The sequence below is a fragment of the Lepidochelys kempii genome, chromosome 22, assembly GCF_965140265.1.
Source record: "Lepidochelys kempii isolate rLepKem1 chromosome 22, rLepKem1.hap2, whole genome shotgun sequence".
NCBI lineage: Eukaryota > Metazoa > Chordata > Testudines > Cheloniidae > Lepidochelys > Lepidochelys kempii.
This window is the reverse complement of record NC_133277.1, coordinates 14,482,235-14,506,347: the sequence shown is the minus strand read 5'-3', so window position 1 is coordinate 14,506,347 and position 24,113 is coordinate 14,482,235. Positions and strand designations below refer to the sequence as shown.

The following is a 24,113-nucleotide window of genomic DNA, read 5'->3' as shown; positions in this document are numbered from 1 at the left end:
TCCAGTAAGTCCTCCTGACACTAGTTCTTTGCTCTTGATTAGGCCATCTGGGAACAAAGCAGGGCAGGTCTGGGCACCTGAAGGATCCACAGCTTTCAAGTGTCTGATCTCAGCCCGGTTCTGCGCTGCCCTCTTGAGTAACATCTCAGATTGTGATGAGACATTTAACTACTGGGAACCGGTGAGTGGCTTCTCCTTCCTAGTAGAGGAATTTTGGCTTTTGTAATTGGTCTGCTCAGATTCTTGATACAAATTTGCCTAGAGCTGCATCATGCTGATCTGTGCCCTCAACATATCAATTATCTTACGCTATTGTTTGCTAATGGCTAAAGCAAACATGTGTCCTCCTTTTAACCTGTTTTTTTTTTTAAATTTGGATTTGTAGATGCACTACCTCGTCTATGGGAAAGGGTTCCAGACGTGGGAATACTCTCCAGTCTATGCCATTCGCTCCTATGCTTACCTATGGCTTCATGCCTTGCCAGCCTTATTCCATGCTAGAGTTCTACAGACAAATAAGGTAAATCGTGTGTCAAAGCTTTGCTTGTGAGAAATCACCTGCCCTTTGGTCTGTATCAAAGAAAGCAACTGTTTGACACAAGGGGCACTGAAATTGTTAATTAGTGTGGTTTCAGAGTGGTAGCCGTGTTAGTCTGTATCAGCAGCAAGAACTAGGAGTACTTGTGGTACCTTAGAGACTATCAAAGTTATTTGGGCATAAGCTTTTTTGGGCTAAAGCCCACTTCATCAGATGCATGCAATGGAAAATACAGTAGGAAGATATATATATATATACACACACACAGAGAACATGAAACATAATGACTGAGCTTTTCAAAGCAGTCTAAAGCAGGGGTTCTCAAACAGGGGGTCAGGACCCCTGAAGAGGTCGCGAGGTTATTACATGGGGGGGGTCATGAGCTGGCAGCCTCCACCCCAAATCCCACTTTGCCTCCAGCATTTATAAAAGTGTTAAATATATAAAAAAGTGTTCTTAATTTATAAGGGGGGGTCTCACTCAGAGGCTTGCTATGTGAAAGGGGTCACCAGTACAAAAGTTTGAGAACCACTGGTTTAAGGGGTTTAGTCTCAAATCTGCTGTTAAGCTTCCTGGAAGATATGGAGCTGATTTCATTTGTATGCTCTCTGGAAGTTTCATCCAGTAGTGCTTTTGCAATGGTTTTTAAATCTTTTTTTAATGGTTTAATTTTGAAAATCAAAATATAAAAATCAGCATGCTCCACTTCTCACACAACATATTATAACCTGCAGACATGAGAGAGTGAAAAAGCATTTAAACAAACATGTTGTTGCTTGGGTACCTATCTGCCACACAAGGGATAGCTCCACCCCTTAATACCGAGATGCTCTTGTGTGTGTGCATGATAGCTGGATGGATATTTGGGTGGATATTTGGGATAATTTCTCTTTGTAATGTTGCAGTTAAAGCTTTGGTTCTCAAGACTTGAAAGAGGAGAGGGCAGGCTAACTCAGGGTCCAGTTCAGTGGAGTCATTTCTTTTTCACCTTTTTGCCATAAAGGACTTAGTGTCAAAGGGCCAGATCCTGGGCCTTTCAAGTCAGTGGGAACTTTGCCATTGAGCTCAGTGGGTGCGGGATCAGGCAGCGCATTGAGTGGACTTTGGTGCCATCATTTAAAAAGTAGCTTTTGTGGGGTTCTCACCATGGCAGTAGTTATTCCATCTTGAATTAGCCTTTCACATACCAGCAGGCACTTCAATTCCATTTATAAATTCCATTTCTAACTCTGAATGTTTCTCCTAGGTTCTCGTCTTTTATTTCCTGCGATGTCTCTTGGCCTTCTTGAGTTGCATTTGTGAGCTTTACTTTTATAAGTGAGTAGACGAAGCTGTTGGCTCAGGGAATAGCCCAGTGTGAATAACAAGGATGGTTATGGCCACTGACAATGAGGGCTGAAAAGATATCTCATGTGGATTATAGTGCTTCACATTAAAATCTGTCAAAATACATAGTCAGCAAAGATTCCTAGGAAAACATTGGTTAGAATCCTGCCACTGTGGCCAAATTCTGCGCTCAGGTCCACTGAGTAAGTCTTAACTCTGGCATTTGGCTCAGGCTATGTGCACAGCTCTCCCACTGACATCAGCAGAATTGCCAGAGCTGAGTTATACTTGGTGTGTCGAAGAGGGGAAACAGCGGACTTCATTTTACGTAGGTGATTTCAGCTGGGATGCACTGGATAGCTTCAAAATTCAGTAGCACCCCCAAGTTCTCTCTCTCCAGGCTCTGTTGATCCCAGATGAGGGTTAACTCCAGTGGAGTTTGCAGATTCATAAAGCACTAGCCTGGACATGCAATTAGCTGGTCCAAGTGGGAAGTCTTTGCCTGTCACTTCTTTTCGAGCCATCGTTGTCCCACTTGGCATCTCCATTGGCAGCAGCCATGAGCATGGCACTGCTCCTGATTCTGGGAAGCAAACTTCAGCCTTTGGTATGTGTTAGGGGGCTTATTCCTTCACCTACTTACTTCAGCAGACAGGAACGATCACTGAACCAGACAAAGATTATACAGACAAACAATAGCAAAGTGGAAACTATAATGACAAAACAATACAGAAGTGAGGATTTCACATCCCAGCTATTGATAAGTGAGTTCTTGCCAGACAGGATGCTATCAAATTAAGTTTCCTTTTACATCTTCTAGGCACTTCCCTTTCTCTGGAGGTGATAGGCATTATCAGGACAGGATTGTATTCCTAACAGCCCAATAGCACCTTATTTCAATGTGACAAGTTTGGAATGTGAAGAGGTGACTGGTCACTTCCCAGCTTATGGCTGCCTCTGTTGCTTAGCCAAAGGGTTTAGCCTAAGAACAGGGCCTCAGACTGTCACAGTAAGAGAAGGACCTTACACTGGCTGGTAGTGATTTTGATTCTTTCTTTTATACCTCTAACTAGCCAAGTGATAAGAATACACCTAAATTCTTAGTCTAGGCCTTTACAGACAGACCTGAATATCTATATCCTAACACTCCATCCCTTTTTTTTCTTTTGGGATCCTCCTGCTCAGGTATCCCTGGAAAAGCATAGGACATATGGCGACACATTTCCTGATAGGGCCAGGCATCAAGGTGGAAGGTGTCGATATTCCATTTATCCCACTGCCCCTTGTGTAGTATAGTGCCCTGCACAGTCTCTCGTACGGACATACCATACCTATTCCAATTAATGTTCCAGACTTCCCATTAGAGTGGGCCCGAGAAGGTTGGGTCTGGGTTGTCTAGTACACTGCAGGGTTTGGAGGGCTTATTACTTATAGGTTATCTCCATATGCAACGTAACACAAGTACAGTTAACAATACAAAATCCATAGCAACACCGAGTCCTGACCACTGCAGTATGGTCCAACGTCCGAGACACGCCCAAAACACTGCCTCTCCTCCTTTGACAGGGTCACGATCTGATGTGTCCAGTTGCTGGCAGTTGCAACAAGCTGCCCCTGCAGGTTTTGCTTGCTTTTGTCCATATCATAAGTCCACTGAATATTCACAGAGAAATGGGATATTGTCCAAACCAGCTTGACCACTTGGTATGGAATCAGGCAGTATGCCCTGGTTTGATTATTCACAGCAATAAGATTCACAGATCCATTTGTGCACCAAAGTCCAGATAGCAGCATGTAGATGTGTGTAGTTTGGTTATGGGCTGGTGTAATTGTGCCCCCAGTCATATGTACATTCCCAGCAAAACACCTTATACACAGTACACTCAATTGTCCACCCCTTGCGTAGGCCATTGATCCTGCTCCTCCATAGTCACAGGAGAGGGGCACATCCAAACATCTTCCTTTGATTTATACTATTTTACACACCCCTCCATTGATTCCCAGTGAGCTCCTCCCCTTCTCATTATTTCCATAGGGCTTGTGGGGACCTCCTTAGTTGCCATTCCATTTCCAGGTACCATGGTAGCTATTAGACAGGTGCTGGCCTCCTAGTTGAGCATTTGGATTCCCACACACATCTCTCCTCCCCCCCAAGGTCAGCCTTTTGAAGCCATCTCCCACCCATGTCATGAGGTTTTTTGTTCATTAAAACACAACAATGCTAGCAACAAGACAAACACCACAGACAAACACAAAACACAGATCCATAGTATTCTGGGTTATTTTTCCTGCTGGTGCCAGCTTGCTTGTAGAGTGTCTGAAAAACAAAAGAAACAATTTCCACCCCTCTGGTGGGGACAGATTATTGCTTCATAATAATAATAATAATACCACCTCTTTCTCTTACAAATTTCCTTGCTAATTGCAGGAAAACCAGAAGAATTACCTCCAGGCTGTCCTTATGTTGTTCTATAGTCAGGCTAGTGAATTACCCCACTCACTGGTCATTTATGAAATTCATGAAGTGGTGTACCTCAGTTTCCCCTCTTGTGCAACAGACCATGTTTGCAATAGTTTCTCTGCTGTACCAAGCATTAAGTTTATTCTCAGGTAATAGCTGAGAGACAGCTTCAGATTTTAGCACTGCACACCCCCACTCTCCCCCCTTAAGGTTAACCTGTCCCCCTTATTTTCAGGCTTGACATGTTTTTTCACCTCCCTTTCCTGGAGGGCCATAATCTGAGTCTTTTCGTAGCTTGTTTGCTGACCAGATGTATTAATTATTTGCAGCTCCTTTGTGCCCATCAGCTAGGTAATTTGCATTTACACAGAGGCTTACTAGCTTGCTTCTGGATCCAAAGCTGTTAGCAGCTCAGACACTGTCTTAAAAGGGAAACATTTTACTTCCACCAGAGTTCTGATTACTTTCCACTTTCATCTCCTGCTTCAAATCACACACAGATCTGAAAAAGAAAGCACAACCTATTGTGGCCCCTTTTGGAGCCCTAACAGGATTTTAATTAAGTACCATGTTTTGTTTGCATTTCTTTTACCCCTTCTCCAATAGACACTCCACATGTCCTGGGAAAATGCACATTCCTTCCATATAGTTTAATCTCCATAACATTATATTAGCCCTATTAATTTTACACAAGGTGTAACTGCCTCCCATGCCCACAGAGTTTTCATGCACACCCACTAAAGCAACAATCTGATCCCCCCCCCCCCGAGTCACCCCAAGGCTTAGTGTTCCCATCATTCCTCCCCTTTTCCTTTTCTTTTACCTGTGCGCGCACACAAAAATTCTCTTTTGCCTAACATTTCTTTCACTGTGATTACTCTTTTTCACACAACTGTACCCCGATTACACTTCCATCTTGTACAGCTAGACCCAACCAGAGGCAGCCAAGTTAAGTTCCAGTAGAAACCCCTTACATCCTTTAGTGATTTTGATTACATTACCCAATAGTCAAATAATTTTGCTCAGATTCTCTCTCCTCCTGCTGCCTGTAGCAGTCCCTTATAGATCATTTCTGTGGGCAAAGGGCCCATTTTCCCTCAGAATAGCTGTAAAACTGGGGACAGAAGCATAGTGGTGGTAGTAGCCACTCTACCTGACCCCCTTGGATAATTTAATTACCAAGCTTCCATCCAATGTGACTGCACAGAGTTGCACATACAGTTATATTTATATAACTGGGTTTTATCATTAAACAAAAACTTCCTTCTTGACATCTCACATAAGTATTCAAAGTACCCTCCATTAAAACTTCAGAAAAACAAGAGTGTGAAAAGGCAGGTTGCACTTTGAAACTTTTTTTTTCTTCCCCTTCTTCCTCTCCACTCCCCCAGGACCAAGTCCCAGCCCCAGTCTCTAAAGGTGGTCTGTTAACTCTGCTTTTGACTTCAAATCCTGTTGTGCCAAATCATCTTTCACTACCGCTAACTAATTTACAACCCTTCAGCAGCCCTTGCTGAAGCAGCACCAAACTTGAAAGATTCCTGGCAGCTTCCCATAATGCTTTCCTTACTTCAAACCTCTCACAAGGGGACTGAAGTGCCTCCTTTTCCTGGAAGGAATTCAGTCCTCATGGGCAGGGACCTTCTTCCACTACCCATATACCAAGGAGGGTGGGCTCCTCAGCCACCCCCCATCCCTCTGGGTTCCCTAACACTTCCTCCATTTCCTTTTTAATCTCATCCCAGGGTGGCCCCTGCACCTGGTATGGGCCCTGGTTCTTCCTTATCCATTTATCCAAAAAATCCTTTACCCTGGCTTGCCAGAACCCGCAACTACCATTACGAGAGTTCGCTATACCCCCTCCAAGCAGCTGTGCGGACTGTTGGGGAGGGGGACTTACAGGCTGCCGCTCACCTATCCGATGCGATGCATCAGAGTGAGTCACCGGCACCAAGATGTTAGGGGGCTTATTCCTTCACCCACTTACTTCCTTGGTCCTTCTCACATGAACAGAGAGCAACAATACCTGAAGTCCAAAGGTGCAAACAATTCGATGTTTATTGGGGTGAACTTCCAGCAAGCATGATTCCAGTTTTCTTCTTTAGTATCCCCCTTCCCAGCTCTGACACCACAGAGCCTTACACCTGTGTCTCTGTTCCCATTTCTGCCCTTAGCCAAACATGATTCCATTCCCTGTTTCCACCACCCTACCCACTCCCACTCCCTGATTGACTGCAGACTATATAGTAAAACTTGAGTTCTGCTTAGCTATACCTTAACCAATCATTTTCCTGAAATCTAACTAACCAATCCTAACCTATTGTAACATGATTATGTAACCAATTATATCCCACCACCTTAATTAGTTTACACCCAGCAAAATTAATTATGCAGCAGACAGGAACAATCACAGAACCAGACAAAGATTATACAGACAAACAATAGCAAAGTGGAAACTATAATGACAAAACAATACAGAAGTGAGGATTTCACATCCCAGCTATTGATAAGTGAGTTCTTGCCAGACAGGATGCTATCAAATTAAGTTTCCTTTTACATCTTCTAGGCACTTCCCTTACTCTGGAGGTGATAGGCATTATCAGGACAGGATTGTATTCCTAACAGCCCAATAGCACCTTATTTCAATGTGACAAGTTTGGAATGAGGAGGTGACTGGTCACTTCCCAGCTTATGGCTGCCTCTGTTGCTTAGCCAAAGGGTTTAGCCTAAGAACAGGGCCTCAGACTGTCACAGTAAGAGAAGGACCTTACACTGGCTGGTAGTGATTTTGATTCTTTCTTTTATACCTCTAACTAGCCAAGTGATAAGAATACACCTAAATTCTTAGTCTAGGCCTTTACAGACAGGCCTGAATATCTATATCCTAACAGTATGGTGCTACTGTGACTGGTAAAACGGAGGCCTGGTGTGCTCTGGAGTAGCAGTTCCTGGTGTAGCTGCACCAGTGCAAACCCTTAGTGCAGAGACTACGTACGCTGGTGAAGCACACCTGGAGACAGAATACTGAACTGAATGGGCCACAGGTCTGACCAAGTCTGGCAATTCCTATCTTCCGATGATTCACACCAGTGCAACTTACTCTGGTGCAAACTGTCCCTACAGTAGGGGTTTGCACTGGCGTAGCTATGCAGGGGGCTGAAATCCAAGTGTAGATGGGTTCAGAGTATCCATTCTCCCTCCGTCCATTTGTCTCTAGGGGCTGAGGAGCGAGAGCTCTCCAGCACGTGGTTGCCAAGAGCTGCTTTTAGCTCTGCATGCAGTAGCTATTGATTTGTGCAGTGTTTTTTCTTTTGTACGCAGGAGATGTTTCCATGGCGCTATGTCTGATTTTCTCTCTGCTTCCCTAGGGCCGTGTGTAAGAAATTTGGGCTGCATGTGAGCCGGCTGATGCTGGCCTTCTTAGTTCTCGGCGCTGGGATGTTTTGCTCAGCTGCAGGTAAGCTTGCTCAGCAGCCAGTGCAGGGGTGACCCACTCTCAGGAGTGCACGGGTGGGTCAGGAGGGGAAAAGCTCAACTGCAGGGTTTTTAAAGCGTTACCTTAAAATGTTCCCATAAGAACTCAATGCCCAGTGCTTGACATGGATAATCCCTTGCTCTCCTGCTGCAGACGTTTCTAATAAAAAAAATCTGGCCAAAGAGCAGCTGTTGTCCCAGATGTGTACCACTCGCTTCTTTCCTTTATCTTCCTCCCTGGCTGTATTTGTTTCTGCTGCAGACCCCAGTCTCAGTGTAGTGAGCCATGCCTTTCAAACCCCTTTTCTCTCAGACTGGGTCTTAGTCATTCTGGGACTATTTTCCTTAAGTGTTTTTGACATTTCTGCATGGGCCAGTGGCCCAGTTTTAACCAGGGGGAGAAAAGGTGTCATCTTGCATTAGGCTGTCATTTTTATGTGCCTTAATGTACCCCCACCATTTGAATGGTCTCTGCCAAGCCAACCACTGCAACCCAGGTTTGTAAAACACCTAGGGTGGGTATTGTGTGCATGTGAAGGGACACTTTGTGCAAGGGTGGCAACTGGAAGTCATTTCAAGCAATGGTTTCTTGCAGTTGTGCTGACGTGGCCTCAGAAGGAGGGGAGGTGTGACAGCCAGACGATGTCTGAGATCTCCTATTCTGCACTGCCTTTGTTTACAGTGACTGCTAGAAGGCCCTTTCCATCACTATTCATGTAGTTCTCGTTCGTTCCCTGTTTATTTCCCCATAATCCCACTTGGTTTCTCGAGGACTGTGCCCAGTCCACCCCAGATGAGGACACAGATGATAGAGCAAGTGTTATGGGTAATTATACATCTGCAAATGCTGGCCTTCTGGCTGGACTGCCACTGTGGAACATGGAAGGTTATGAGCAAAGGGACTGTAGTACTTGGAGGAAATATTTCTGGGCTTAATCTTGGCAGAATAGAGGCTCTTAACTGGAGGACTTCCGGTGTGAAATCTGGCTCTGTTGAAATCAGTGGGAATTTTGCCATTGGCTTCAGTGTGGCCAGGATTTCATTCCCAGTGTTTATAGCAGACTGTACTCTGCCTGTTACAGAGCCTTAGGTTGACCCTATGCAGTATTTTACCTATGTGAAAGTTTAGCTGACCTCTTTCTTTCTTTGCTTTGTAGCCTTCCTCCCCAGCAGTTTCTGTATGTACACCACAGTGGTTGCTATGACTGGCTGGTATATGGATAAGACCTCTATAGCCGTGTTGGGTGTGGCAGCTGGAGCCATTGTGGGTTGGCCCTTCAGTGCAGCTCTTGGGTAAGGAGAGGAAAACTCAGAGGCCCGACTGAGGTTCTGTGCTTTTCAAGGCTGAGTGCTCAGCTCTCTGGCTGGGAGGCTGTGGCATCATTAGGAAAACCCTGCCTCCATGTGGTACACGTTACCCAGAGTCTAGGTGGTATTTGTATAACCCACATGCTTTCAGTGTAGTGCTGGGTTGGTGACTGGGCCACATACAGAGGTTAATGTGTTTGCCACGGACTGGGCTAACACAGCCGGGGTTTTTAGCTTAGGTAATCAAGGATTGTGCTTTAATATCCAGAGGTGTCAGGTTTGATCCCTGCTGCCAACAGTCCTCTCAAAGATGTCTTGTTAGATTTGCTGAATTATTCCCCTTGGAAAAAGGAACAGTTTGATGAAGGACTGGCAGGAAGTTGGTTCCTGGCTTGAGACTGAGGGGAGAGAGTTCTCCTCTGCCCCCCACCCCCATTAACTGTCTTCCTGGACCTGGGGGGAGGAAGGGACAAGGATTCTCAAGGTGAGGCAGGCAGGTGATTACTAGATTGAAGAGGGTCCCTGACGCAGATGTTGTCTTTTCCAGGATACCTATTGCCATTGACTTGCTGATAATAAAGCGGAGGTGGAAGAGCTTCCTGAACTGGTGTCTGGTGGCCCTGATCCTGTTTTTGGTAAGTTGCTGTAATAAAGCACAACGGAGGAGCTGGGCTGGGGTTGTAACAGAGCCAGGGCTCGTTTGCAGGGAGAGCCCTTTCAGAGGACTTGCCCAGTGTCTGCTGAGGTTCTTATTAACAAGAATCTCCCTGAGCTCAATATCCTCACTCTCTGTTCCTGGCTCACTCCCCTCATTCTTACAGGTGATTTCAAAGGCAGAGAAGTTGTGTAGCTTCCATGCAATGATCCCCTTGCTCTGCCTCTCCTGCAGAGGACTGACCTCCCTTTGCTGCTCCCAGAGGGCTTGTATTCTCTGCTTGTTCTTCCTCCAGTCTCTAGCTGAATCCATCTTAATCAGAACTTGAAAATCAGTCTCTAGTACCTGTACAGAGGGTGCAGAGCAGGGGCATCCTGCCAGGTATGGTACTTGTTACCTGATTCCCAGAGGGATGGAAAAAACATGTATCCCGCTGCCCAAAACAACACATGCCAATGCTGGCTGCTGCTGCTGAATGCTCTGCCCTAAAGGCTAGTGTGGTTAATGAGATGCTGCTCTAAGCCTTTGCTGTTCACTGTCCAGTCTCAAAGGGGCAGGGGACTAGGAACCAAACTCCTCTTTTGCTCTCAGCATCTCCAGTTCATTGCTGCATGATGAACGAAGTATGGTGTAGACTCTAAACCCTTTATGCTCCTGGAAGAAGCTGCAGCACTGAATAGCTGTGCCTGTCTTGTAGGGACCCTGTCAGTTAGAGCCAGGCATCGTATACCTAGCATTCGTGCAGCATGGGGGCTGGGAGGCTGTTTATTCCTTGGCACAAATATGGAAATTTGGCAGTGTCACTGCACACTGGGCGGCCCCTCATTGATTTGGAATTTCTGGCCAAAGCTGCGAGTGCTATATGAATTTTAAATGCTTTGTTCCAGGTTCCCCTTGTGATTGTTGACAGCTATTACTATGGGAAGCTGGTAATCACTCCTCTTAACATTGTTTTATACAATGTCTTCACACCTCACGGACCTGATCTTTATGGTGAGTGCATTATAACAAAATATTGGGGTGTGCTGTGAGGGCTCATTTGATGTAGTTAAGTTTTAAAACTGGCACCTTAAATTTCTGTGGGACAAACCTGCACGTTTGTGATCTGGCCTGACTGCAAAGACATGCTTTCGGCTTTTGCTTTTGAGCTCACCAGTGAGGCAGTTCCTGTCTATTGCCACTTGATGTCTCTCTTGAGTCAGGAATACCACCCACATTTGTTTCAGAGTAACAGCCGTGTTAGTCTGTATTCGCAAAAAGAAAAGGAGTACTTGTGGCACCTTAGAGACTAACCAATTTATTTGAGCATGAGCTTTCGTGAGCTACAGCTCACTTCATCGGATGCATGCCGTGGAAACTGCAGAAGACATTATATACACACAGAGACCATGAAACAATACCTCCTCCCACCCCACTGTCCTGCTGGTAATAGCTTATCTAAAGTGATCATCAAGTTGGGCCATTTCCAGCACAAATCCAGGTTTTCTCACCCTCCGCCTCCCCCCCCCCACAAACTCACTCTTCTGCTGGTAATAGCCCATCCAAAGTGACAACTCTCTTCACAATGTATATGATAATCAAGGTGGGCCATTTCCCACCTGGATTTGTGCAGGGAATGGCCCACCTTGATTATCATACACATTGTGAAGAGAGTTGTCACTTTGGATGGGCTATTACCAGCAGAAGAGTGAGTTTGTGTGTGGGGGGGCGGAGGGTGAGAGAACCTGGATTTGTGCTGGAAATGGCCCAACTTGATGATCACTTTAGATAAGCTATTACCAGCAGGACAGTGGGGTGGGAGGAGATATTGTTTCATGGTCTCTGTGTGTATATACAAAAAGAAAAGGAGTACTTGTGGCACCTTAGAGACTAACCAATTTATTTGAGCATAAGCTTTCGTGAGCTACAGCTCACTTAGAACTTTAGATCTAAAGTGATGCAAGTATGCATCCGATGAAGTGAGCTGTAGCTCACGAAAACTTATGCTCAAATAAATTGGTTAGTCTCTAAGGTGCCACAAGTACTCCTTTTCTTTTTGCGAATACAGACTAACACGGCTGTTACTCTGAAACCTGTGTGTATATAATGTCTTCTGCAGCTTCCATGGTATGCATCCGATGAAGTGAGCTGTAGCTCACAAAAGCTCATGCTCAAATAAATTTGTTAGTCTCTAAGGTGCCACAAGTACTCCTTTTTTTTTCACCCACATTTGTATATTTTCTGTTTGTTTTGCTGAATGCTAAGCTAAGTTGCTTTGGATGAGTTTCTAGCTTTGAAGTTCTGGTGCACCACAAACACATCACGGGATGTCTCAGCAGCCTACACTTCACAGCAGAGAACTCTTAGCAGCAAACCTGTTTGAGATCCAATGTGACTACATCGTATTTCATGTGTGCCTAATTTTGTAAATTTCAGGTTCTCCCCAAGGTACAGTTATGTTTTCCTCCACATGTTTTATGAGCGTTATTCAAAGTGGGTGGTTGTACCAAAGTGGTTGTGTGACTCATCCTCTGTCTGAGTAATATTGGTTACACTCTTAAACCAAAGCAAGAGCGTGCTGTGTGAGTCTGTTTGTCATCTTTAATCCTGTTTGTGGCTGTTCCAGTCTCACCCAGACAGGGTGCGGAGCCCAGCATGTAACTGAGAGCACAGCCCCGAGCCCTTTCACTTCTCATAGGTTCTTCACAGACTCTTTGGTTCCACACTGTGTCTTGGGGATCTCCTCGCTTCTGTGACAGTGCATGACCTGAGCTTTGCTGGCATGCAACAGAAGAGAGGTTACCAGAAGGGCATTTGCAGGAATCTGGAGAAAGACATAAAGGTTAATTAATTCTGCATGCTGCTGTTTGTTATGACAGTCTTGCTGGAGTTAGGATGGGCTTTGGCTTTGTATGAGTTACTCTTGATCTTTGTTTGTTTCTCTCAGACATGTGAATGGGGGTGAAAAATTGCTCCTGACAAGTGGCAGACATTGACTCTGAAAGGGGAGCAATAATAATGTTTAGCCCGATATATCTCTTTTTATCTTTAGAGCTCTTCATGGAGCTTATAACACCTATTCCCCCCTATTTCCTTTGAGGCTGGTACTATAAGAATCCAGCTCAGAAAGCTGAGGCACAGAATAGGGAAAGTGATTTGCCCAAGATCGCAAAGGAAGTCAGTGGCAGAGATGGGACTAGAATTTCGTTCAGGGGTTAAAAATTCAAAATGGATCAAAGCAAATTTTTTTCACACGAGGTGCAATTAGACTGCGGAGCTGATTGACCCAGGAGGTTCTTGAGGCCTATAGCTTAGCACAATTCAAAAAGGAACTGGACATCAAGAACATCCCAAGTTGTCAAAATTATTGATAAATTTGGAAGGGTAATAAAACTTTCTGCTTCAGGTTTTAGGCCGATCTCTATTTGAGACCTATTTGAGGCTTGGGGCAGATTACCCCACACCTGCCTATCAGAGGGGTTCTTACACCTTCCTCTGAAGCATCCGGTGCTAACCACTGTCAGAGACAGGATACTGGGCTAGATGGAGGTGGGATTTGATCCAGTCTGGCAATTCCTATGTTCCTCATATGGGGGCTCCTGGCTCCCAGCTGACCTTGTGCTATTAGAAATGAAGGAAGAGCTTTTTGTGGGGGAGTTAAAATCAGTTCAAATGAGGGATCATTAAAGAGGCTGCTTACAGGGGCTGCAGTTAAATAGCCTGACTACAGGAGACTGGGGGGGTGTCTGAGGAAGCAGCAAGATCTCCTTGTTGCCCTTCTCAGACAGAGCCCGCTGCACGTCTGATAATGCTTAGGCCAGACTGCGGCAGTGAATAGTTTCTAATGCCATCTTTGCCTCTGGCAACTTCTGGCGGGTCTCAGGAGTATCACTCAGATAGAAGGGCATTTCTGGGTGGGGCAGCACAGTGATTGGTCTCTAGTGGTACAACAGGGCAAGTGTTGCCCTTGCCAGGGACCTTGTTCTCTGCAGTAGCGATCTGAAATGTATTGCAGTGACTCCTATGTAATGGAAACTTCAGACACTTTTCTGATGGGGTTTGGTTTGGCTTGGGCTCATCCCTGACCTTTCTATGCTGGTGTGTGAGCTATTTCTGGTGTCCTCTGGGAACCAATCCGTTCTAACGTATTTGTGCACAGTGACATTCGTATAACATCTTCGTACTAATAAAAGAGCCTCAGTGAAATGTCTGCTGAATGCTGTGTGGGCAGGAGGCTATATGCCATAATGCTATATGTTTAGAGAGCTGTATACTGTTTGTTTGTAAGGAAAAGTCTTACCACCCAGGGGGATGAAAAGGCCAGGCAGGTTCTGTTGGCTTTGGAATGCCGTCCCAGCTTTCATGGAAACGGGATAAAAATCTGGGAGCTGACGAAGCACCAGGTTGCACCATCTTCAGTGCCAGGATTAAAGCACTGTTCCTGGCCCATCAACCCCTGCGTTCCCTTTACTGATATCACTGGAGTCTGTCATGAGGTGGCTGGGCCTTTAAAGGTATGTCTACACTGGAATTAAACACCCATGGGTGGCCTGAATCAGCTGACTTGGGCTCACAGGGCTTGGGCTGTAAAATTACAGTGTAGACGTTTGGGCTTGGGCTGGAGCCCAGGTTCTGGGAATCTCCCCGCTTGCAGGGTCCCAGAGCTTAGCCTCAAGCCTGAGCCTAGTGTCTATGCTGCAGTTGTATACCCCCACAACCTGAGCCCCGTGAGCCTGAGTCAGCTGACACAGGTCATGAATTGCAGTGTAGACATACCCTGTGAGGGGTCTAGGTTCAGTTCTCTGAGTCTGGTTTCCTCCCAGATAGTGTGATCACAGGCTACACCTCTTTAGTGCATCGTACGTGAGGGAGAGGCTGTTACGCTCTGGGTGGGCACAGATGACAGGGAACATTGACATAACCATTCTATTTGGATTCTCATGCCATATCCATAAAAGTGGTATCTGGACATGGTGGTATATCTTTCTTGCTTACAAGCTGAGATCCTGCATGCAAGAAGAGCGTTTTTTCCCCTCTTTTCTAGATATTATTTTCCCCCTGATGGAGGCACTCACTGTAGTGAATAGTCCACTGTCAGCTGTCAGATTTCTGTGTCCGTGGGGACAGTGGCTCATATGCAGATATCACTGATCCGTATTCTTGAGGCTCTAAAAAGATGAGCAGTTGGAGAAAATCATTAGAACTAGTAGCCGAGCAATAAAGAGAACAATGAGAGTTATTCCTTTGTTACCGTGGCCCAGTGGATTCGTCTGCTGAGCCCGTCCCATTTATGTGATGAGTGTTGGTTGTGACTTGTAATGCGGTTACACTTGGGAAGCATTTGGGGAATTCACTGGAGTTGCATCTGTTTGTATAGCACTTAGCACAATGGGATTGTGATCCATGGCTAGGACTCTTCTGTGCTACGGTAGTACAAATAAATAATAATAATAAGAATCTATTTTATCTGGCTCATTGAGTTTAAAGGTTGTAACAGCCCCTGAAGTAGAACACAAGGCTGAATGTTTTCTGGCTCTGGAATGCTTAGTAATCACTCTTGTGGGTTCTTATATGCAGCCTGCTACATCAGTGGTCCCTACTGTAAATACTGCACTGCTCTGTTTCCACCACTTGCAGCTGCTTTTCTCCCTTAATCCACCACTGTTAAACTTGACGTGGCACAATGAGTCCATATGATTTGCATGGTTTATTCTTCTGTTTCTGCTTGAATGACTTGGGAGATCCCTTTTAGTCCTTTATCTTACGAATGTCACGCTGGGGAAGCTTATTCCCACTGCTCTGTGGAAGGATAGTTCCCCCATCCCCGAAGAACTCCAACAGTGGCAGGATTTCTCCTTGTGTGTGGTGTTCTTTTCATTGCTGTCGTGTCTCAAGTCACTTTGTGAATGACAAAAATAAAGGCATTTTGCACTGGGAGGCAGAGAGACTGAACGTGTCTGAACGCTTGAGTCAACACAGCGACCATGCCTCAAGCTTGTGTTTTCTACATAAAACCTTGCATCAGCGGGTCACTTAACTAGCCCATGTGACGCATTATTCCTGCCTGATTTGGCTTTTTTTCTTCTGAGGCACAGCAGTAAATTTGCCTTTGGACAAGGAGAAAAGGCTCCAGCTCTTAGTCCTTAAGAGGCAGTTCAGTCACGCTGCAGCAAACTTTGGGAAAGGGCCTCTGCATCAAAGCACTGCTCCAGGCCATTTGTCTTCTGCGTTGTCATTGGAGTCTGTCATGCGGTGGCTGTGCCTTTCTAAGAGGAGTCTAGTCCCAGCTCTCATCTGACCCTGGTTTTCCCCCAGATCCTGTGACTGTGGTCTAAAGCAAGGCCTTGTGGTAAGGGAAAAACAGGATGTAATAGGCAGGTCCTGTCCTCCTCAGGTATGGGGAGAGACCTGAGTAGAACAAGGCATCTCGCCATTGGAAATAGCTACAGGCGGCTGTTAGGTTTTTTTTTCAGGCAATGGCCCGTGAAAGGCTGACAATTGCCTGAACCCCTGTGACCTAGAGGAAGAACTCTGAGTATGAGGGATAACATTGCCCTGGCAGGTGGGCTGTGGACACCTAAAAGACAGTTCATAGGTTTTGGTACAGATGGATAAATGAAGCCAGAGGGGAAGGCATGGACAGGTGGGGACTGGGTTTCCTGGGAGATAGTGGGTGTGCTAAAGTGGGTTATTAAACAGATCCCAGGAGGGGAGACTGCTGCAATGTTGGCCACTGATATGCCAGGTCACTGGAGAGGCACACAACCCCCTTGCAGCGAAAAGGTGTGTTTCGAGAGGGGATTTCCTTCCACCTTGCTTGCCCATGCCCCTGATGCTCCATCCAACACTGAATTGGCCCTGAGTTTGGTATGTCACAACTCCTTCCACATCAGCATTGCGACTGCAGTACAGAATCCAGTAGCTGCTGGGCTGGGAAGAAACCGAACCCTTGTTTACATAGAGAGTTCTCCCACAGGGAGTCCATTCACCACTCTGAGTATCCGAGTGTTTCTTCTTCCCACGTTTTCTAAATTTGGGTGTTCCCCTTTGAAATCTGAGAGTTTCCCTTTAGGTTTCCCTCTCACAAGGTGTAATCATTTCAGTTAATAATTAATACCTAGCTCCCATATATCTGTTTTCATCAGTAGATCGCAAAGCGCTTTGCAAAGAAAGTAAGTTGTTATCCCCATTTTACCTGTGGAGAAACTGAGGCACATTGCAATGTGTTACCTGAATGTTAACTAACAGGCTTCAGCTATATCCACAGTTCAGAGCAGTAGGACGTAAACAACACAGCTTAAGTCTTGTTCTTGTACTGAGATTGGAAGCTTTTTGGAGCAGGGATTGTGTTTTTGTTCTGTCTCTGTACAGCGCCTCGCACAATGAGATTCTGGTCTTATGACTAGGGCTCCTAGGAGCTACAGTAATACAAATAATATTGTTTACATTTAATTCCCCTCCATGTTATAGGCTTTTCTCTTATGTACATAGCTCTCAAATGTCCCGGATTTCCAAGGCGGGCACTCATTATAGTCTCAAAGTTACCTACATTCTGCACACATTTGGTGTCCCTTTCACTTGGGTTATTCAAAATTATAGACATCAGAAATAAAGAATCATAAAACAGAGGTCATGGAAAGGGTTATTGACACTGGAGGAACAAATCCCACAGCGATTGCAAATTTACTGTATGGATAATTATTGTGCACTCATCCTTTTGGGTCTTCGTCACATTCTGTGTCCCGTGTTTGGGCTTTGGCAGCAGGCTGAGAATTATACTCACCTGAGACTTCGAAGGTGGTGATGTGGGTGGGTGGGGACTGAAGTTGAATTTCTGATGATCTCTCTCATTTAAAAAAGAAAAAACACTACAATACATTAAGTTGTACAAGCTGCAGAGGTGTCAGGTTTTCCTTGCTGCTTTTCCGTTGTCTGATTAATTTCAACACAGACCCTTTTTAAGTGGCTCTGATTGCAGGAAATTGCCACCGCCTGTGACACATGTCACAACAGTGCATTGATTAAAGCCCCCGCATGTCATTTACTGATTGATTGTGCTAATCATACCAAGAAGGTGGCAAACGTGCAGAGAGGAGCTGGCATTCCCCACTGTTCAGGATTTTAAGCATCTTGAATTAAGAGTACAAACGAATGAGAAGTCGGACTGGAATTTTTGTCAGTTTGCATCCTTTCAAGCTTGCAACCAACCATGTGTCATGGCAGTAGGAGGGGTTGAACTGTTTACTGAACAAATGTTTGTGTCCTCCCATTAAAGCTAAACTGTAGGAAAAACAAATCGACACAGGGAAACTTTAGAGACTGAAGATGTGTGTAACTAGCAGGTAGATGAATTTTACAGCAGGTGTCCCGGGTGGATAAAGTGTGAATGCAAGCTCTTTTCTCTTGTTTGTTTGTAAGAAGTTTTATAGCTCTGGCAGCCTGTGAGACAGCATCGCTCCAGGCAGTAACAGTATCTTAACATCCAGGGCTTCTGTAGCTGCCTCTCGCTTGAGGAGCTTCTCTGCTGCAGTGGGTGCTGGTTTGGAGAAGCAGAATCTCTTGACGTTGTCAGTTCTAGATGCCACTTTCTCATCGCATAGGTTTTCAGAGTGGGATGATGGCTGTCCTGTGTCGTTGCAGCAGTGCTGTGCCTTTGCATTTTGAGAGGTGCCCATTCTTTTGGGGCTGATAGTTAGAATGTCCCATGGATTCATGAACAGCAGGCAGTGGGTATAACATTGAGGATTAACTGTTATTAAGAGGAAAGGAAGAGACAATATGTTGTGTGTATGTTTTTGGTTAATCCCCAAAGGCAAAAACAATGAAGTTACTTGTATGGAGATAGCGATGTAATACTTGGCACTCTGGCACCTTCAAATCACTATTGACTAATCCTCCTGGCATCGTTATCCCCATTTTATAGCCGTGGAAAGAAAGGTGGAAGTGACTGAGAAAGTCACACAGTAAATCAGTGGCAAAGCCAGGATGAGAACCCAGGAGCTGCTCAAATTGGATTCATGCTCATTCCCTAGACCACACTGCTTCTCCTACTGTAAGATGCTCCTCACCCCGTTCTTCGGTTTCAGCTCCATGGGGTATAGAGAGAATCAATGTCTGAAGCTGCTGATCACTAATCATGGTTGGGCAGAGAGAGAATGGGGGTGCCATAACATCCAGTCCTTTTAGGCACTCATGCTAATTACCTTTTGTTTCTCTCCCCTCCTCCCCCACAGGTACCGAGCCCTGGTCCTTCTATTTTATTAATGGTTTCCTGAACTTCAACGTGGCTTTTGCCTTGGCCCTGCTTGCCCTGCCGCTGACCTCCCTCATGGAGTGTCTGCTACAGAAATTTCACGGTGAGTGCGGCAGTTTTTGAGAGCTGAGCTCCAACAGCCCATGTCTCCCAGATCCTTGAAAATAGGAGAGAGCTTATTTGCTGTATATGCAGCTTTTCTTTCTTGGAAGCAAAATCAGGGTCAGGGAACGCCTTACACAGCCTGGTTCCAGGAGCTCATTATTTGCACTGCGCTGTTTACCCTACAATGAGTGCAGGCTGGGGACAGAGGCAGCAAATTACACCTGAACTCACAGTAGCATCCGGCCAGGGATGGAACACTATTGTGACTCTTTAAGGACGATCCTTTCATTCCCTGTGCCTCCCTCTCCTCTGAAGAGCATTGTGCTGTCAAGGCTGAAGTACACCGAGTAAGTATGACAAATTGTACAGCCGCACGCTCTTCAGCCACAGATGCAAATGCTATAGAAATAACCTTGACAGAAATTTAGGGGAAAAAAAATACTCGTAGTTATTTCCATCTTATCTTCGATTGGAAGTGTCAGCCCTCAGTTCTCTACACTTTTCTACTGTTGTTTTAAATGCGACTGCCAAGACATTTCAGAAGAGAGCTTTGAGAGAACAGAGTTGGGGGTTTTTTTGGATCTAGTTTGGATTTTTCGGGTTATTTCTTCATAAACCATTCTAACCCCTACGAGCCACCCATTTCCCTTGATGCTGCCCATATAGAGCATGATCTTGGAAGAAGTTGAGTAGTGAGCACTTGAGTGAATTGTTGAAGGCACTCTGCACCTTGCAGGATTGAGCCCACGTAGGGCAGATTTGTGAAAGGCTTCTCCCTAAATTAGGAAGTCTCTTGCACTTTAATGTACCATTCACAGCTGTGCCTTTGAAATAATAGTTAAGTTTTTTCCTTGAAATAATTGAATGTTTACCTTCATAAGGGAGCAAATGAGGTTTAAATTCTCAGTCCTATTACATATCTCTGCTCTAAGGGATAGTAGCAGTGGACATACAGTTTTATTGTAGCCCAAAATATGGCACGTCCAGTGGTGCTGCTGCTGCTACAAAATTATAGAATTAAATCCCATTTTGGTAGATTTTAGCTTCATAGGTGTTCAGGCCAGAAGGGACCATTATGATAGTCTAGGCGGACATCTGACTTTCAGAGGGATCACTTAGTCCATAAATTACACTGTGAAAAAGCAAAACATTGTCCAGTTCATATTGGGTTTCTCTTAATTCAAAGGATGTCAGTTTAACTCATGCAGTTTGGCAGGATGCTCTTCTAAAATACCAGGGTGGCGGGGGAGTGGTAGAAGAAGAAACCCAGTGGTTGCATCTTCCCCTGGCTGCTGCTAACACATTTTCCCCAAGGATGGACACATGCTGAATTTTAGGGGCAGATAGCAGCATCATGATCAGCATCTCCTGTTAAGATTCTGATTATGTATGAAGAAAAGGAGGACTTGTGGCACCTTAGAGACTTAACAAGTTTCTTTGAGCATAAGCTTTCGTGAGCTACAGCTCACTTCATCGGATGCATGCAGTGGAAAATACAGTGGGGAGATTTTATATACACAGAGAACATGAAACAATGGGTGTTACCATACACACTGTAACAAGAGTGATAAGGTAAGGTGAGCTATTACTAGCAAGGGGGAGGGGAGGACCTTTTGTAGTGATAATCAAGGTGGGCCATTTCCAGCAGTTGACAAGAACGTGTGAGGAACAGTAGGGGTGGGGAAATAAACATGGGGAAATAGATTTACTTTGTGAAATGACACATCCACTCCCAGTCTTTATTCAAGCCTAAGTTAATTGTATCCAGTTTGCAAATTAATTCCAATTCAGCAGTCTCTCGTTGGAGTCTTTTTGAAGTTTTTTTTTGTTGAAGAATTGCAACTTTTAGGTCTGTAACCGAGTGACCAAAGAAATTGAAGTGTTCTCCGACTGGTTTTTGAATGTTATAATTCTTGACGTCTGATTTGTGTCCATTTATTCTTTTACGTAGAGACTGTCCAGTTTGACCCATGTACATGGCAGAGGGGCATTGCTGGCACATGATGGCATGTATCACATTGGTAGATGTGCAGGTGAACGAGCCTCTGATAGTGTGGCTGATGTGATTAAGCCCTATGATGGTGTCCCCTGAATAGATACGTGGACACATTTGGCAATGGGCTTTGTTGCAAGGATAGGTTCCTGGGTTAGTGTTTTTGTTGTGTGGTGTGTGGTTACTGGTGAGTATTTGCTTCAGATTGGGGGGCCGTCTGTAGCAAGGACTGGCCTTTCTCCCAGGATCTTGAGAGTGATGGGTCATCCTTCAGGATAGGTTGTAGATCCTTGATGATGCGTTGGAGAGGTTTTAATTGGGGGCTGAAGGTGAAGGCTAGTGGTGTTCTGTTATTTTCTTTGTTGGGCCTGTCCTGTAGTAGGTGACTTCTGGGTACTCTTCTGGCTCTGTCAATCTGTTTCTTCACTTCAGCAGGTGGGTATTGTAGTTGTAAGAACGCTTGATAGAGATCTTGTAGGTGTTTGTCTCTGTCTGAGGGGTTGGAGCAAATGCGGTTGTATCGTAGAGCTTATGTTCAAATAAATTTGTTAGTCTCTAAGGTGCCACAAGTACTCCTTTTCTTTTTGCGGATACAGACTAACAGGGCTGCTACTCTGAAACCTGTGATTATGTATGGAATTCTGTTAAGAAACGGCATTTTAATGTACGGCATTTCTTCCTGAAAGCGTACACTAGAGGGTGCTGCTTGTGTCTGTTCCTTGAATGTGGCTGACATACTGTCAGAAACCAGTAAAAACTCAGTTGGAAATCCTATAAATGCAGGTTTCCTGCTGCTCACCTAACACTTGTGTACCTAACAGCAGGAACCATTCTTCTGGGTGCTTTCTTCTTATTGTTTGTGAAATGCCTCTATGCTTATTTGTTTAACTCTGCAGCTTTTAGAAGGGTAGGGAGACAGGATTTAAAGTTGCATTGAGCAACCTTGTCAGACAGACTAAAATTCAGGGTAATTGTTGTTGTTTTTGAATGAATTTTTTCTTGCTTTACACAAAAAAAAGTTACTTGAGAGATCTTATATGCATTGTTTTTTGCAATGAAGCAACAAGGGTTTTGGAAATGCCAGTACCTAAACAACCACTTCAGTTATTAGGAATATAAGCTTCATTGGACTCTCTCTCTAATCCCTGGATGCGCTAGTATAGTACAACGAAGCAAACAGCAGGAATTTTTGATTTCCTGCTCAGAAGCTTCAGGTCATGATGGATTTAGTCTCTTCTTCCTGGGATTGGTTATAGGCTCATTATCCAGATCCTGCTTCTCCTTCTTTTGGGTTCTGGTTTCCCTGCATTCTGGGACCTTTAGGGCATCTGAAGCCTACAGAAATCCACTAAGCAAGCTTTCACTCCTGACTGATTTCTTGCTGTTTTGGCTGTGATATGGAGAGTGGAAGTGCTGCTTGGGATTGAATAGTGAAACGTTCCATTTGAGAGAGAGAGAGAGAATGAAAATTAAGGGAAAGCCCTTGTCTTTATTTTACTAGTCTCATGAGCCTTGATTGACTGATTTATGTTTCTTTCAGTCCAGAATCTGGGTCGCCCATATTGGCTTACGCTGGCTCCTATGTACATCTGGATCCTGATTTTCTTCAGTCAACCCCACAAAGAGGAGAGGTTTCTGTTTCCCATATATCCTCTTATCTGTCTCTGTGGAGCTGTGGCGCTCTCTGCCCTACAGGTGGGTTTCAGTGGGAAGTGCTGTGTGTTATAACCTGGTACCTAAAGGGGGTTTAATTACCTGTTTACTTCTATATCATTGCTCCCGAAGGCTTGGGAACATCTGCAGAACATCTGCTGCTGCAACATAATCTGCAGTAATCTGCCTAGTTCTGCAGTGTACATAGTGTAACTCCAAGAGCATGATGTGCAGTCAGCTGTATCTGATGGTTAGCTAGTGGGGTTTGAGTTTTCGGAATGTGGCACATAGATTGATCATAAGGCCCTGGGATTGAAAAAACACAACCATTCTAAAGTTAAAATGTGTACGTGTTTGCTGCTTTTACAAAGTAGTTTGCTAAACATAATCCTCCAGTTCTGGTTGATGGAGAACTTGTGCAGAATCATTCGATCCCCATCGAGCAGTGATGCAGCAGCAAAATTGGGGAGATTTCCCTCCCCAAATGGCATAAATTTATGAATAGAATGTGCTAATGATGTAAAAATCTTGGATTAGCCTGAACTGTAGGCTAAGGATGTTGAGTGTTACCACCAAATATTAATATGCATGACATTTCTTGGGTGTTCTGCTTTAGCACTGAAACAGCTCAACTGCCCTTCATTAGAAATTCTCTCACATAGTGTGAGAACAACCTTGGCCCAATCTGGAATAGTCACTGGCCCAAATGTTCTGAAAGGTTCATTATTTGATGCAATCTCAGACAAGCATCCAATGTGATTGCATTATAAAGCCATGAAATTTGACCTTTGTGGCTGGGCTATTCAGAAATCCTTGTTGAACTCCAAGATTTTCACCATTCCCTTATTTAAAAGGAAAGTGGTATTGTTTAGGCATTAGGAAACTGCTATTTTTAAAGAGCTAAAAAAGTGTTTTAATATAGATTAAAACACTTTGTAGAGTAAAGTGTTCCAGATCAGTAGAAGCTTTCACAGAGCTGAAATTATTTATTTCTTACCCATGAAAAATACATATGAATGAACATAAGAACAGCCATACTGGGTCAGACCAAAGGTCCATCTAGCCCAGTATCTTGTCTTCTGACAGTGGCCAATGCCGGGTGCCCCAGAGAGAATGAACAGAACAGGTAATCATCAAGTGAACCATCCTCTATCGCCCATTCCCAGCTTCTGGCAGACAGAGGCTAGGGACACCATCCCTGCCCATCCTGGCTAATAGCCATTGATGGACCTATCCTCCATGAATTTACCTAGTTATTTTTTGCAGTCACTCGTCTTTATAGTAGACTCTTCCAGCTGCTCCCCTTGGCTCTGCCATTATCTCCTATCCTGGGTATACAATACCTCTTGCTGTTTCAGTCCCAGGCCC

General features: G+C 44.8%; 1 protein-coding gene across 4 annotated transcripts in view; it reads left to right on the top strand.

Annotated features, from left to right (window-relative positions):
- Positions 1-24,113, top strand: part of ALG9 (ALG9 alpha-1,2-mannosyltransferase) — a 118,781-nt gene that overhangs the window by 1,704 nt on the left and 92,964 nt on the right. For all 4 annotated transcript variants that reach the window (XR_012155956.1, XM_073321219.1, XM_073321218.1 and 1 more), the window contains exons 2-10: positions 43-181; positions 386-520; positions 1,785-1,855; positions 7,694-7,782; positions 8,957-9,092; positions 9,655-9,742; positions 10,650-10,755; positions 18,975-19,097; positions 22,633-22,787. Coding sequence is in view for 3 of the 4 variants with exons in the window: in XM_073321219.1 (XP_073177320.1) it covers positions 43-181; positions 386-520; positions 1,785-1,855; positions 7,694-7,782; positions 8,957-9,092; positions 9,655-9,742; positions 10,650-10,755; positions 18,975-19,097; positions 22,633-22,787 (1,042 nt within the window). In the remaining variant the exon portion in view is untranslated. The remainder of the gene's footprint in view (positions 1-42; positions 182-385; positions 521-1,784; positions 1,856-7,693; positions 7,783-8,956; positions 9,093-9,654; positions 9,743-10,649; positions 10,756-18,974; positions 19,098-22,632; positions 22,788-24,113) is intronic.